Source organism: Daphnia pulicaria, chromosome 4, assembly GCF_021234035.1.
Source record: "Daphnia pulicaria isolate SC F1-1A chromosome 4, SC_F0-13Bv2, whole genome shotgun sequence".
In the NCBI taxonomy this organism is placed as follows: Eukaryota; Metazoa; Arthropoda; class Branchiopoda; order Diplostraca; family Daphniidae; genus Daphnia; species Daphnia pulicaria.
The window spans coordinates 15,005,653-15,021,125 of NC_060916.1; the positions used below are offsets into that span (position 1 = coordinate 15,005,653).

Below are 15,473 nucleotides of genomic sequence, written 5' to 3' on the forward strand. Positions count from 1 at the left end.
ACAAGTAGGTATGTATAAAAATAACCGAAGCCTTTTTCCGCCTTTTTCAAAATTCTTGGTTAATCAAATCTAACTCGTGCAGACATTTACATTCAAAAAGTGGTTGTAACAGAAACGGGCGATAACGAGCATGAAGTGATAACAGAAACTATTTCACAATGGCGCGAGAACAAGGCGAAAAGAAAACGAAGCTATATGGACATGTTTTTAGGTTATCTTAAAAAAAATACGTACAAGCACAAGGCAGTAAACAAATAAGCCCATCAGGCTTATATATTAACAAAAATTGTCTGACTCCGTAAATCAGTAAAATTGAAAATTTTCGACCACAAATACTGTACGTGTTGGGCCAAGAGCGTAAAATAATTACAAGGGGAATAATAAAAATAGCACATCTTACCTTCAAAAAGAAAGGCCACTCGTTTCAAACCGAGAGATGGCGTTGCAGAAATTAAACTTTCCATCCAGGTGCTGGTATCTGGTATTGTCGGTCCTCAGTCAATCCATCGAAAACATGGGGCTAGAGAATCAACAAAGACAAAAACAATTAAATAAAAGCCAAAAGAATTTCAACACCAACTAGAATGAGAAGTGGCCACTTAAACGCGTCACAAAGTGAGTAAGCTAAATACGGCATAAAACGTGACTTGTGTCATAATCGCAACTTTCAAGTGCTGCGAAAAGAATATACGTTGCGTGCTGTTTTGAAAAACAGACGTGGATCAGAATAGAAGAGTCGAGAAGTAATAGAATAGAAGAGTCTGAATAGAAAGATAAATTTACAATATGCTTAAATTGCGTAACGGAAATCTAGCTGTCGATAAATTAGACAAGAAATAATATTTCAAAAAGGAAACAAGCAATACTATTCGAATTTCTTGTCCCTGTTTAAACTATTTGAATTTAACTAATTTGGCATGTACACTCTAAATAATGGTTGTGAAAGAAAACGGTGATAACGCGCATAGTGATAACAGTAAAATATCATCACCAAGAGAATTTGATAAGAAAATAGTGCTACACAAAGTGAATATGAAGCTATCGGCATTCCTTGTTTAGTCAAGAATCAAATGTAAAAGAAATGGAAAGTTTTTTAGGTGATGCACTAAAACGCAGCCCCATTGAATTTTTTTACACAAATAACTCGACTAAAAGTGCAAGATGACATAATTTATAGCCATCAAGGTTTGTTCAAATGTATATTGGATACGAAATATTTCACGAGATCATTATTTTATGCTGTGATTATCTGAGGCGCTATCATGATGGAAATACTGCAGTCTGTTATCAAACTTGTATTAGCCGACAGTATTTGCGCGAGATCCGTTCAAAGCAGCAGCAAGTTACACCACTCTAAAATTCCAGCACGAAAGCGAAAGCTGTTAAAAGTTACGACTAAGAAATTACTGTTTCGAAACAACAACATGGAAATCAAATTAAATAGGGAAGTACTGTTGGGAAAAGGTGGCTTTGGTGCAGTGTTTCTGGGCACGTTTCAAGGCCGTGAAGTGGCGGTCAAAAGAGTTGAGCTTATTCGTGCTAGTGCTAACGAGGAGAAAAGTCTAAAACAAGTCGATCATCCTAATATCGTCAAACTCTTGCACGTCGAATTCACCGACGATTTCAAGTAAGATATCCAAAATGGAATTGTTATTTTTTTCTTAAATGCATTGCAGAGATTAGTGTGCGCTTGTCTTCTAACAGGCACTTTGCTTTGGAGCTGTGCACCGCATCATTAGATCAGATATTTCTAGAGCCTAACGATCCCAACAAATACAAAGGGCCTAAATTGCCGTATCATTTTGAAATTTTCTCCCAATTGGCTTCGGGTCTTGAGCACATTCATTCAAGAAATTTAATTCATCGAGACATCAAGCCGCAAAATGTACTCATCTCGGTCGATTCCACTGGCCAAGACGTTAAGGTAACAATGAAATGGGCTGATTTTGGTCTTTCAAGATCCGTGAATGAACGCGGAACGTTCACGATGGAGAGTGGAGTAAAAGGAACAAGCAACTGGTTCGCCCCTGAGCTGCTAAGAATAAGTCATGATTTACGGTCGCAACCTGAAGCGATGGAGCAGCCGAGAGGTACCGTCAAAAGCGACGTATTTTCTCTAGGCCTCGTCTTCGCTTTTCTTCTTTTAGACGGGGAACATATTTACGGTTCTCATATAAATGAAATTCACGAAAACATTTTGAAAGGGAGTGCAATAAATATCAATAGTAAGTTTAGCAAATTTACGTAAAAGTAATCATTTTTATACGGTGAGATTACATGTTTAATCATTGTTCAGAATTAGAACGGACGCATTACGCGTACGATCTCATTAACGAAATGTTAAAAATGGAACCTAATGATCGAATATCTTCATCGAATATAGTTGAACGACTCAAATCAGAAAAACTTAAGGTAAGAATTTAAAGTAGCCTACATTACATTTAAATGATTTGCATGACTTAAATTGGTATCCTTATTGATTTCAATGTAGCTTGCAGAGAGAGAAAATGAAATGTTGGAACTATGTAAAATAAAAGACCCAGTTACTTCCTTCCTTTTCCCATGGACAAATCAAAACGAAAAGTTAAGAGCCTTGATCCGACAAGGAGTTGATGTGAACGTTAAGAATAGTTACGGAATCAACGCACTCCATTTATTGTGTCTTAATAATTCAAGCGAAAGATTAATCGACGCAATCAAATTATTAATCCAACTCGGAATCGATGTCAATGGAAAAAACAACAACGGAAGCAACGCACTCCATTTATTGTGTGCTAAAAATTCAAGCGAAAGATTAATCGACGCGATCAAATTATTAATCCAACTCGGAATCGATGTCAATGGAAAAAACAACCACGGAAACAACGCACTCCATTTAATGTGTCTTAATAATTCAAGCGAAAGATTAATCGACGCAATCAAATTATTAATCCAACTCGGAATCGATGTCAATGGAAAAAACAACGACGGAGACAACGCACTCCATATAATGTGTCTTAATAATTCAAGCGAAAGATTAATCGACGCAATCAAATTATTAATCCAACTCGGAATCAATGTCAATGGAAAAAACAACAACGGAATCAACGCACTCCATTTATTGTGTCTTAATAATTCAAGCGAAAGATTAATCGACGCAATCAAATTATTAATCCAACTCGGAATCGATGTCAATGGAAAAAACAACAACGGAAGCAACGCACTCCATTTATTGTGTGCTAAAAATTCAAGCGAAAGATTAATCGACGCGATCAAATTATTAATCCAACTCGGAATCAATGTCAATGGAAAAAACAACAACGGAAGCAACGCACTCCATTTATTGTGTCTTAATAATTCAAGCGAAAGATTAATCGACGCGATCAAATTATTAATCCAACTCGGAATCGATGTCAATGGAAAAAACCACGGAAGCAACGCACTCCATTTATTGTGTGCTAAAAATTCAAGCGAAAGATTAATCGACGCGATCAAATTATTAATCCAACTCGGAATCGATGTCAATGGAAAAACAAAATCTGGAAGCAACGCACTCCATTTAATGTGTCTTAATAATTCAAGCGAAAGATTAATCGACGCAATCAAATTATTAATCCAACTCGGAATCAATGTCAATGGAAAAAACAACAACGGAAGCAACGCACTCCATTTATTGTGTCAATATAATTCAAGCGAAAGATTAATCGACGCGATCAAATTATTAATCCAACTCGGAATCGATGTCAATGGAAAAAACCACGGAAGCAACGCACTCCATTTATTGTGTGCTAAAAATTCAAGCGAAAGATTAATCGACGCGATCAAATTATTAATCCAACTCGGAATCGATGTCAATGGAAAAAACAACGACGGAGACAACGCACTCCATTTAATGTGTCTTAATAATTCAAGCGAAAGATTAATCGACGCAATCAAATTATTAATCCAACTCGGAATCAATGTCAATGGAAAAAACAACAACGGAAGCAACGCACTCCATTTATTGTGTCAATATAATTCAAGCGAAAGATTAAACGACGCGATCAAATTATTAGTCCATCTCGGAATCGATGTCAATGGAAAAAACAACCACGGAAACAACGCACTCCATTACTTGTGTCAACACAATTCAAGTGAAAGATCAATCGACGCGATCAAATTATTAGTCCAACTCGGAATCGATGTCAATGGAAAAAACAACCACGGAAACAACGCACTCCATTACTTGTGTCAACACAATTCAAGTGAAAGATCAATCGACGCGATCAAATTATTAGTCCAACTCGGAATCGATGTCAATAGCAAAGACAAAGACGGATACAACGCACTCCATTTATTATGTCAATTTAATTCAAGCGAAAGATCAATCGACGCGATCAAATTATTAGTCCAACTCGGAATCGATGTCAATGGAAAAGACAACCACGGAAGCAACGCACTCCATTTATTGTGTGCTAAAAATTCAAGCGAAAGATTAATCGACGCGATCAAATTATTAATCCAACTCGGAATCGATGTCAATGGAAAAGACAACCACGGAAGCAACGCACTCCATTACTTGTGTTACAATAATTCAAGCGAAAGATTAATCGACGCGATCAAATTATTAGTCCATCTCGGAATCGATGTCAATAGCAAAGACAAAGACGGAGACAACGCACTCCATTGCTTGTGTTATAATAATTCAAGCGAAAGTTTAATCGACGCAATCAAATTATTAATCCAACTCGGAATCGATGTCAATGGAAAAAACAACGACGGAGACAACGCACTCCATTTATTGTGTCTTAAAAATTCAAGCGAAAGATTAATCGACGCAATCAAAGTTTTAATCAAACTTGGGACTAATGGCACCGACGTGCCATCAATTTTACGGAAAAATATCAACATCAACACAAATAAAATAATAGAACTCTTCCACGAACTTTCCCTTTCATAAATGTATGTATACATCGTATTTCCTTAAATGAATAATAGAACAGTTTTTGTCTCTTCTAAAACTAGTTTTCGTTAAGAGGTCAAATAGCAGAAAGGAAAAGAACGCTTCATCCGGTTTATCGGTATTCAGATTTCCCGGCCAAAAGAAAAAAAGAATTTGAGTTCAAATTCATAATACTTGACAGTCTAATAACTTACAAAGAATCAGCAAGAAATGTTAAGACCTTGTAAAAAGAAACTTCGAGTGTCGTTGAGTTTTTTTAGAACAAATTTTTAACTAAAATGTATAAATAAAATCTTAATGTTTGTGTGATCGCCAGAAACTCATTAAAAAGAAAAGCAACGAATTTGTAACTAAATGGACGGTAGTTGAGTAATTTCGTTACTTTTACTGCTCAAGTGTTTTTTTTTTTAATTCAGTTATAAAATTTGGCTTTTTTGACTCAACAAAGTCTTTGTCAGTAGCAAGAAAGAAAACCTAGATTAATAATCCATCAGTGATGGGAAGCTTTTGGTAGTTCGAAATACAGTCAAGAAGTAGTGGAACGTGGAATGATACTACGGTCGCAACAAATAAAAAGGAAGAAAGTTAGGGACGTTGAGGAAAAACGAGCTTTGGTGGAATTTATTCACACTGAATTCGACAAAACCTTCAAGTTTAGAAGCCTACAGGAACGATTCGCCCACCGTCTATCTCTAAAATCGCTAATCTGCAAGAAATTTAGTACACTATTCTGATTTACTGAACTCAATGGGTGCATCTAGTTTGCGGTTTACCTCTTGTGGGCTTTATTTCTGCCAAAAAATATGTAAGATTTCATAACAACGAGATCTCAAATAAAGATGCCAGCAGATTGTGAAGCCATCACAATAAATTATTTGAACACGTTTGAACATACAATACTTGTATACCTGGGCAGCTATGCGTTTTGTGCTTCTAACTATTAAGAAAAGGAAGCTTACCTGTAGACCTGTAATGAACTCTAGTTACTTTTGTAACTATGGCAGGGCAGGGTAATCGAGTTTCACATTTGCTTCACATGGCTACCACCTGTGAAAAAGAAAACCAATATTTAAAATATAATAATATAGATATAGGTTTAATAATACTCAGTTGACTAATGAAAAGAGGTAGGTATGTGATTCCATAACTTCTAAATCATAAATAAAGATACCAACAGATTGCTGTGTAGGCATCACAATAAATCATTAAAACATGTTTGAACATGTAAAGCTAATAAACCGGGACAACTATGCACACTCTGCTGTCACTTTTGTGATTCTGACTATTTGAAAAATGACAAGGACTAATGTAAGATGCCTATGGTTAATTACCACCACTGAGTTATGTAAATTGAAACAGTTGAGTAAGCATTTAATTCTGCCAATGCAAAGAATACAAACAATGTGTTTCTATTAATAAAGGAAAAGTTAAGAGTAGTTAACGATAAAAGCTGAAATTAATCAAATACTCAGAGCATATCCGGAGTTTCCAAAACCGTGTGACACGGCCGCCATACAAATGCCTACTGAGTACTGAGAGAGGTATGGCGGGAGCGGAGGAGGAGGGAGAAATTTTTCCCAAAGAAGCGGCGGCCATCTTGGATTCATTCTAACCCTCCCCCTCGTCTTACGTGTACCCTAACCCCTTTTTCTGGAAATTTAAAAAAATGAGCGGGAAGAGCTAATGGGAGAAAAGAAAATGGAACAAACACAATTTTGCGGATTCATTCGTTGCATCGAGTCTACTGCACTGTGTTTATCTCTTGCGGCTTTGTTTCTTTGTAAATAATTCTGCGATTTAGCTTCTGGATCAGAAATAAGATAGCAGTAGAACAAGGTATTTAAATAATAAAAAGTGGAACGTAGTGCCACTAACGACGCGAAGAACGCAAACACAGCTCCAATTCGTCTTTCCCACTTTTACCAAGTATCAACTTCTGGCTAAAACAAAAACGTTAATGACTTTTACTAAAAAAAAAGACTAAACCAGAACTGCAGGAAGAATCAGTACCCATTCCGGTCCTATACGAGATCAGAAAGCAGCTGGTTCAGTTTGAGCCGGGGGACTGGCGATTGGCTAACAGCGGCAGCGGCACACCCGATGCATAATTACCCTATGACACCTACCGGAGCATGATTTTCGGATAACGATAAAAGAGGATGCTGGATCGCTACTGAGGAAGGGAAATAAATACAAATTTCAATCTGAAATAAATACACAATTCAAATCATTAAAAATTTGAATACTACATTATACTAATTAAGGTTAACAAGATTAACGGAAATTGCCCTTATTACGCAAACTTTAGCTACTCTTAATTTAAAAACTAACTTGTTAAATATGCAAGTCTGTGTACGAGAAACGTACAAGTCTACCTAGTCTGTTGGGTGGTGAGCGTAAACATGAAAAAACAACAAGCAACTTACCTTGATTCCCGTTTGAACATTGTATTCACACTTGAAGTGGGTCTCTGAATTTCGAATTAAGACACGATCAACACTCATAATAACACTGCGCTACTTCTTATAACCTCTGCGCTGCTGTCAACTAACCTATAACGGTCGTGTTGAAAGATACCGAAGATGGGATTAAATTTAACAAACAAAACTGAACCGTTTTCAGCTGCATAGTAACGAGGGGGGGAAAGAAAGCGGTTTTAAACTAAACCGAAAGGAAAAAAATTAAAATGACACGAGTGGAACATTGTGTGAACAAAATTGACGTTTTATCACTCAAATTTAACGAAAACGTTTAGTACGAGGAAATAAAAGGTGAGATTTTCTTTCAATCTGGTTCAGACTGGCTAACAAGTTTCAGCATCCCACGAGTTAATCTGGCAGCAACTGGAATTTCAACTTGAGATGTTGCAGTCTCAGCCACCTTTTCCCTCTCATCTTCGTCAATCATTGCAATACGCAAAGCTTCAACCTCCGGATCGCGTTCCAGCAATACATTGCAACACTTCATTCTTCTATCTAGAGGTGTTAATGTCGCAGTTTTCCTGGTCGTCGAACGGGTTGCGACTGCAATCGTGGAGGAAAATGCACAACTTCAAAATGAATTCTGACACTTTAAATTACTTTTAAAATACCTATAGCAACTGCTGGGGATTTCTCAATAGTCGTTTTCGGTAAAATGGATGTCTTGGCTGGACGACCACGTCCACGTCGAGCTCCTGATGTTACGTCTTTCTTCTGGATGTCGTTGGTGACGTTTTCTTTTTCAGAATTTTCGACATCACCACGTGATTCAACAGATGCGATGGACATTTCATCGGAATGACCATTTTCCTTTGGAGGAGTGTCACTACTTGTGTTTGAATTTTGATTAGTCAAAATGTTATTCGCCAAGACAGAGGGTGGACGGCCCCGACCACGTTTCAATGTCAAATTGGAAGGAGCTTTGGAAGAAGCTTTAGAAGCAGCTTTGGGTGGACGGCCTCGACCACGTTTCAATGTCAAATTGGAAGAAGCTTTGGAAGAAGCTTTGGAAGAAGCTTTAGAAGCAGCTTTGGGCGGACGGCCCCGACCACGTTTCAATGTCAAATTGGAAGCAGCTTTGGAAGCAGCTTTGGGTGGACGGCCTCGACCACGTTTCATTGTCAATTCGGAAGGAGCTTTAGGGTAGGGACTCAAAGTTTCCACATGATTTCTATTGGAATCCTCCTCGATAACACCTCTTAGTTCAAATGTCTAAAAAAAAATTGGATTTAATGTCTGCAGCAAATATATTAAAATGAAGTTACCTCTCCATTTTGAACATCTAATGAAATATTGACGTTTTGAACTATCGTCAAAGGGTCTTCTTCGAAAATCCCCACAATGTCGTTCAAATCGGGTAGAATTGCAGTTAAATCATTGTCCATGATGTGGTTCGCTGGAACTGGAGTATGGCCATCTTGGACGATGTTATCGTTGGATGCTAGGATTTCTAGGAAACCATCATCAGAAGGTACTGGTGTTGAATTAAAAGGAAGAATTGAAGTTAAATCATTGTCCGTGATGTGGTTCGCTGGAACTGGAGTATGGCCATCTTGGACGATGTTATCGTTGGATGCTAGGATTTCTGGGAAACCATCATCAGAAGGGACTGGCGTTGAATTAAAAGGAGGATCCGTGACGAAGGATGGCGGAGTAAAGTCGACGTCACCATCGAAGATAAATCTATTAAATGGGACGAGCCCGGCCATTTTAAACCCAGACGTGATTTTTGCAGGTGTTGTTGCAAGCGGGAAGGCTAATCCAACCAGCTCTGCAATGTTGTGCATGCTCATAGGTTTTCCTGGATTGTCCTTTATCCATGAACTGCAATACGAATCGTAGTATCTTTTAAACGGACCAAACACACTTCTGTCAAGGGGTTGAAGCTGATGAGAACAATGCGGAGGTATAGTAAACATGACCACTCCGTTGTCTTTAGCCAAATTCAATATCTAGATGGATTGAATATACAATAAGATGAGAAATAATGAAAAGGGTAGAATTTGATTAGAAGCAATACCTCGTTCGACCGATGAGATGAGTGGTTATCGAGAAATAAAACAACCTCGCTCTCCTTCGAAGGCCGAACGTGCTGGATGAAGTGATTCATAAACAAAATGAAATCTTTATCTGACATCAAGCCAGACTTGTTGGCTGATCCAGCAGAACCGAGAGGGGCACCATGGAGGAAATATTCCTTAAAATGGACTCTGAAAGAAACAGACAAAATTTAAAAGGACGATGATGTTTTAGTTATAAGAATGTTACCGTGGAAAGACAAAGAATGGTGGAATGGACGACCCTGTGGCACATACTGCAAGGCAGACTGTAACCAGTGTGTCTCTCTCACCTGAAGTTACAGAACCGATTTGTTTTCTTCCTTTAGGGGGGATAATTCCATCAGGTATGTGCACTGTGGTAAAGCCAGCATTAAACCAACGATAAGGAGGAATGCCTCGAGCAACTATGATTTCAACATTGTCAAAGAAGAAATCAATGTTAAGGTTGTTGAAGCTGGTAGCTCTGTCTACAGATGTTGCTCGAGGCTTCCTGATTAAAAGGTCTCGCTGTCTTGTCATGAAACCAAAGAGCCAGTCCCTTCCGGCTTCCTGCTTGACTGACCAACTAAGAGGGACAACACATTTTTCTCGGGTAGCGTACTGATAAGCCAATTTTCTCAAGTCTCTGGTAGTGAATCCATCATTATTGTCACTAGCCTTTTTGACGTAATTCCTAAGATTACTTTCTTGTTCATGGCTGAAAACCTAGAGCGAACAAGAAAGAGTTAACATTGCAACACTTGTACAGTAAAACATAAAAGTGGATTTACCCTGCGATGTTTTTTGTAACCACCAATGATTGTATTTAATTCAGCCTCATCTTGGATTCCAGCAGCCAAGAAATTTTTAATATATCTCAGAAGAGATCTTTTTGGGATGGAGGTTTCTTTGGCAACAACATGTACTTTTTTTTTCTCAGCAACAACTTCCTTGACAGCTTTCAAGATGTGACCATCTGGATACACACAACGTTCAGTTTTTCTAATGTATGTCCTAACCATCTTACATTTAAGATAAATTGAATTGACAGATTTTTTAGACTAGTAACCGGTTGAAACTTGAACGACAGATTTTATAACCTGCCCAACGTTGCCATGCCAACTTTCCTCAAAAATAGGTGTCGTCTGGTGTCGACATGGTCTATCATAGACCATGACTCATCTAATAAGTAGTAAAAATAAGCAAAAATATGGGATTGAAAAAGGAAATAATTATTAATAAAATCGGATAGTTTTGAATTTCATTTATTTCGTGCCACTGCCATCTGACATCTACAATTAACGATTGATTCATTAAACTTTGCAGTAGGTGCCAATTTTCTTTGAATTATTTTTGGTCAACATTTCCTGTAAGCATTTGCCGGTGTTGTGAAAAACTTACGAGAAAAAACGACGAAAAAAGAATAAAAATGACCAAAAGTTGTCATCTTTCTTTTGACTGTCAGATTTGCTAGATATTGCTTTCACTTTTTCACGGCGAATTTCTTTGGTCGCTTGCGTAATCGTAACTGCTGGTGGTTCTGCAACGTTCGTTGTCGACTCCATTTCAACGTGATGATGAACATCGTGATTGACCATCAGACCTTCCCCATTAGACGTTTCATGCTGTGACGAATTGTTGTCGATGATGATTGGTTCAACAACAATTGGCATTTCCTGGATGGCAGAAGTGCTGGAATTGGTCCGCAGTTGGTGGTTCATTTTGCCGTGGATGGCGTAAGCCTCCAGAATCGGATTGGGTGGGAGCGGCTGGATGGAATCGGCCGGATAGGCTCGATTTTGCTCCGCATTGCACAAGTATCCGCACGACTGGAATTCAGCCCCGATGTCGGTGTTGTCCGTGTAGTACATCAGGTACACATTGCACATTTCGTCGGATCCAGTAAGACCTTTGATGGCCAGTTCAGATTGAAACGTCAATTGATTTAATTTTTTTTAATTGACAGGTTTAATTTATCACTTTTTTTAAAAATAGACTTAATTAACAAAATTAATTCTGCCAAAATCTATTGATTCAGAATCTAAATTTAGTATCGGAAAAATCGAAATTTAATTTTGCTGTTTATTGCAATTGGATATACCTGCATAGGTGAAAGTGCTTTTGCCTAGAGAACTGTAGGTACACCTCATCAGAATTTCATCGCCTTTGGTCATGGTAAATTCACGCGTCGTCGGGTAGAACGCTTGAGGCCATTGCGGATTTCCCTTAATGATCAATTCCGTTCCGCGCGTCTACATAAACAAATCGAATAACATTTTATTAATTCAAAACGTATTAAAGGTCCAGTCAACATTAGAAGTTCAATTCCTATTACTTCGGGGTCGTATTTGTAACTGGTGACGACCGTTCCGAGCCCGTGGGCGTGAACGCGGGCGGCGAAAATGTTGATCGGGACGGGCATATCGATCGGACAGCAAATGTCAGAATTGACAACTTGATTGAGATATCGATTAATACTGATTAATTCTAGTGTATAATAATTTATTAGTCTCAAGATTGAAATTAATACCTGCCTGGTGAGGCGGGATTTCCGGCAAGGCCAGCATTAATAAAATTCCAGCAATGTACCTTTGCCTATAATGATACAATTTCCAATTAAATTAAATACAAATAAATTAAATTAAATTCGAATAATTTATTACGGTTGGCTGGTGATTTCCAAGTCCAATCCGGTGTAATCGCGCACTCCTGGCGCCAGTTTGTTGGCGTAGTGCACCTGAATGATCAAATATTTCACCCGCGATTTGCCAGGGCCACCGATGCGGAAGCCAACGGACGGAGGCAAACGAGTGCCATCGGCATTTTTAGCCCAGGCGTATAAAATTCTCGTTGGTCCGGAACACGACACTTTTCCAGTCCCGTGAGAAGCGCATTTCCTGGTCAAATTAATTTGTCGATTTATGTTATAACAATGTTTGGTGTTTTAAATAATTAATTTTACCAGGACGGAGTGGCAGAGTTGGTTAATTCGCCAGCACATCCGCTGAGAATCATGTGATGGGCTCTATCGGCCGTCCCTTCCACCTTGAATTGGGTGATGTACATTTCCTTCTCCGGGTCCAATTTGAACGCTGTGCAAATGTAATCGTCATCCTATTTACATCACAACCAATCAGATCACATACTCTAATATTTAATTGTTGAACTCTTAAATATTTGATTTAGAACTTACGACTGTGGGGACAGCGCCGGGCATTCGCAATTGATAGGTGTTGGTGCCAGGTAGAGGTGGAGGCATATCGGAGAAGCCATCACAGCACGTGACGCAATAATAGAAGATGACGGCCATTTTAATTAAGAGCCAAATGGGAGACATCATCTCGTTAATTTGATTTCAATTGAATCTTTGAAGGAGAAAATGTGTAGACGACAATCGGCACGCAGTGAAAACAAGCAACTGGTGTATATAGCTTCGGTATAGAAAGCCAGCAAAGGTTATTGCCACACAATAATTTAATCGGATCGAACTGAAGGTCAATGTCATTAGCAGCACCTGAGAATGAATTCAAGGTGAACAAGCTCATCCTATGCATCAACAGAGATCGCTGGCCTTTCCATCAATTATATTCTACTTGGTTTATAATTGCGCCCTGTAACCATGGAAATGTTATTAGCATATACAGCTAAGCTTATTCTCCACCTTGTAATTTCTTTCAAGATATAAAATCATATACCAAAAGAGTTCAACGCAAGCGATATAAATATTTCGTAAAAAGAAAACGATTTCGATCGATACATTCTGATTTAGTTTATTATTATTGATTGAAATTATTAAGTGATGAGTGGAAATTGGGGAAATGTTTGGCATTGGCAAGCGTGAAAGGGCAGTGTTCCTCCATGAGAGCCACGTACAGCACAGATTCGAATGAATTTCTAATAATTGATTCCCATTCCATCAAAACAGCCCCGTGATTCACGATGGTCTTTTTCATGACGTCATATCCTCCTTTTGAATTCATTCCAAGAATCGATGAGTCCCAAAATAGCGAGTCAAATGGTGGTAAGATGACGTCTTCTTCGTCAATCAACCGGACATCCAGACACTGATTATTCTTCCAGCTGCCGCAAATCTTGTTGACGCTAGCGTCAATGGCGGCTGCCAAAATCCCGTTGCCTGTTGCCGCATCATCCGCCTTATTATTGGCCATGTTCAAGATGATCTCGTCGATTAAATGGTGGCCGTGGAGGAGGTGCAGCATCTCGACAGCGATGATTCCGCTTTTCCTCTGAACGAAAAAGTTGTTCCATTTCGACCAAGTCAGAGGCTTGATTGTGATCACTTTATCCATGTCCAGGAAGAGGCCACCGCCTTTAAACAACGTCACCGATCGAATATAGTCATGGGACAGGTGCTGCTGGGCATTTTCCCGCCATTTAATTTTGAACCAGTTGTACAGGGCCGTATTATTCGAGTAAAGGATTGCATCATCAATTTGAACAATTTCCACGTTGTTGTAATGAGATAGAACGGTCAGCCAGGCGTCTGTCGAATTCCCAGGGTCGTCCCTGGACGTCGTTTTCCATCGCATGAAAATTTGAATCGGGCGGTCGGGATTGTGTCGGGCTGCCGATTCGGCAGCGCAACTTTGCCGGACGTTCAAATCGCCTCGTCCGCTCGTTTCGTGCAACACGATCCGACGGCTGTCGATGGCCTCAAGGTAATCTTGTCTCCACTGGGAAATGCGCACTACTCTTCTTATTGCGCCGGAATCTTCGTTATTATTTCTTGAATCGGAGCCGAAATGGGCCAGCCAAATGTGACAGCCGAGTATGATTCCCACGTTGGCCAAAACGATGGCACAGGCTACCCTGTATGATCGCTACACCCAGTCGAGTGTCTTAATTATCAGACAATTATTATATAAGAATATTTAAATCCTAATGTCCAAATGGATAAACTTACCATAGTATGAAAAGTGATTTCTTCCAGTCGCGTTGGTTCACTGTTATAAACAAAAGAAGAACTATACACGTAACAATGTAGTGATGCCCCCTCTAACTGACGACGAACAAAACAATGTAATTTAAAATAAGCTCCGCCTCCTCTATACATAGTCAGTTTCGATCTCCATCTGATCTCCATCTTGGCGCAGACTTACGTGCACATCCAATGGTCTCTGGTTAGATGAAATAAATTAACAATTGACAATTGAAAAAAATAAATTAGTATATTACCTTGACCGGAATATGTAATATCTATCTGTACCGAATCATTCCAGCTTTGGAGAATAAATGTGATGTAATTGAATATTCTCTTTTTGATTTTTATTTTATTCTTTTTTTTTTCCAGTATAGGTTCCAAGGTCGACAAAATGTATTTTGAACTTTATATTTACTTGATAAATCTTTATCTCGTTATTGTCGATCGGTGTGCGGCAGAGTGCGCACATCGACGACCCAAATTGTTTTTAAAATTGCTGGCCATTTTCCGGGCTGCCCAGCACCATTTCATCCCGAAATAAATTTTCTTCTTTTTATTTTAAAATTTCCTTATCAAACAATTGGGCCGCAATTGACCGGGATATAGGAGAGAGATGATTGAGCAGTTTTGTCAACAATCAAAGACGCAATCCTTGAAAAAAATGTCACTTGTTTCAATTGCAGGCGGTTGCAGGTGACACAGTTTGCGTCGAATCGACTAGCCTAAATCGATCGAGTTAATTAAATTTAAAAAAAAAGGCTGATTGTAACAAAGGTAAATCCGGGTAAATCTGTGATTGGATTTCAAACATTGAAAACAGGAGATCACACGACGTAGGTTACCAGCGGAATATAATTATTTTTGGGAAACATTTATTTCGGGATTTTTCTAAAGAATTCTCCGGTTCACGCGGGAAAAAAAGGCCTTGCGCGTTATATAATAGTCTGTATATTTGCGGAGGGCACGTTATAATCAAATCGATTTCAAAGCAAACAGAATAGGATATAACAGCAGTTTATTGCTTCGGGTGTGTGTGTGTCGGGACGATGGAATCGTTCTCTTAGGAGCAAATATATTGAGCTTATAATAAA

At 38.8% G+C, this 15,473-nt stretch overlaps 4 protein-coding genes across 5 annotated transcripts; 1 reads left to right on the top strand and 3 right to left on the bottom strand.

Moving 5' to 3' along the window:
* Positions 1-1,424: 1,424 nt before the first annotated feature.
* On the top strand, positions 1,425-7,029 carry LOC124337772 (serine/threonine-protein kinase/endoribonuclease IRE2-like). The gene is made up of 4 exons (XM_046791795.1): positions 1,425-1,627; positions 1,705-2,225; positions 2,297-2,412; positions 6,901-7,029. Exons 1-4 carry the CDS (start codon positions 1,425-1,427, stop codon positions 7,027-7,029), a joined length of 969 nt encoding a protein of 322 aa, XP_046647751.1.
* A 323-nt stretch (positions 7,030-7,352) lies between these two features.
* LOC124338204 lies at positions 7,353-10,564 on the bottom strand. Of its 2 annotated transcripts, XM_046792286.1 has the most exons (7): positions 10,232-10,564; positions 9,670-10,166; positions 9,422-9,611; positions 8,667-9,353; positions 8,462-8,613; positions 8,013-8,377; positions 7,353-7,944 (listed from the first exon to the last, which is right to left on the bottom strand). In XM_046792286.1, exons 1-7 carry the CDS (start codon positions 10,460-10,462, stop codon positions 7,706-7,708), a joined length of 2,361 nt encoding a protein of 786 aa, XP_046648242.1. In that variant the 5' UTR covers positions 10,463-10,564; the 3' UTR covers positions 7,353-7,705. The 2 variants fall into 2 exon arrangements, with proteins under 2 accessions (XP_046648242.1, XP_046648241.1); XM_046792285.1 differs by having other exon boundaries at positions 8,013-8,613.
* A 124-nt stretch (positions 10,565-10,688) lies between these two features.
* Positions 10,689-12,861, bottom strand: LOC124338263 (peptidylglycine alpha-hydroxylating monooxygenase-like). Its single transcript, XM_046792363.1, has 7 exons — positions 12,634-12,861; positions 12,403-12,554; positions 12,104-12,337; positions 11,971-12,035; positions 11,776-11,894; positions 11,542-11,692; positions 10,689-11,349 (listed from the first exon to the last, which is right to left on the bottom strand). The coding sequence occupies exons 1-7, from the start codon at positions 12,778-12,780 to the stop codon at positions 10,838-10,840; spliced, it is 1,380 nt and encodes a 459-aa protein (XP_046648319.1). The 5' UTR covers positions 12,781-12,861; the 3' UTR covers positions 10,689-10,837.
* A 355-nt stretch (positions 12,862-13,216) lies between these two features.
* Positions 13,217-14,401, bottom strand: LOC124337773. The gene is made up of 2 exons (XM_046791796.1): positions 14,365-14,401; positions 13,217-14,281 (listed from the first exon to the last, which is right to left on the bottom strand). Exons 1-2 carry the CDS (start codon positions 14,365-14,367, stop codon positions 13,217-13,219), a joined length of 1,068 nt encoding a protein of 355 aa, XP_046647752.1. The 5' UTR covers positions 14,368-14,401.
* Between the last annotated feature and the right edge of the window lie 1,072 nt (positions 14,402-15,473).

Coding starts and splice junctions, on each gene's coding strand:
- LOC124338204 (XM_046792285.1), bottom strand. CDS start 10,462: ATGGTTAGGACATACATTAGAAAAACTGAACGTTGTGTGTATCCAGAT. Junction 10,167..10,231: donor GTTACAAAAAACATCGCAGG/GTAAATCCACTT, acceptor TGTTCGCTCTAG/GTTTTCAGCCATGAACAAGA. Junction 7,945..8,012: donor ATCCCCAGCAGTTGCTATAG/GTATTTTAAAAG, acceptor CCACGATTGCAG/TCGCAACCCGTTCGACGACC.
- LOC124338263 (XM_046792363.1), bottom strand. CDS start 12,780: ATGATGTCTCCCATTTGGCTCTTAATTAAAATGGCCGTCATCTTCTAT. Junction 12,338..12,402: donor AACTCTGCCACTCCGTCCTG/GTAAAATTAATT, acceptor TAATTTGACCAG/GAAATGCGCTTCTCACGGGA. Junction 12,036..12,103: donor TTGGAAATCACCAGCCAACC/GTAATAAATTAT, acceptor GTATCATTATAG/GCAAAGGTACATTGCTGGAA.
- LOC124337772 (XM_046791795.1), top strand. CDS start 1,425: ATGGAAATCAAATTAAATAGGGAAGTACTGTTGGGAAAAGGTGGCTTT. Junction 2,226..2,296: donor GAGTGCAATAAATATCAATA/GTAAGTTTAGCA, acceptor ATCATTGTTCAG/AATTAGAACGGACGCATTAC. Junction 2,413..6,900: donor TCAAATCAGAAAAACTTAAG/GTAAGAATTTAA, acceptor CTAAAAAAAAAG/ACTAAACCAGAACTGCAGGA.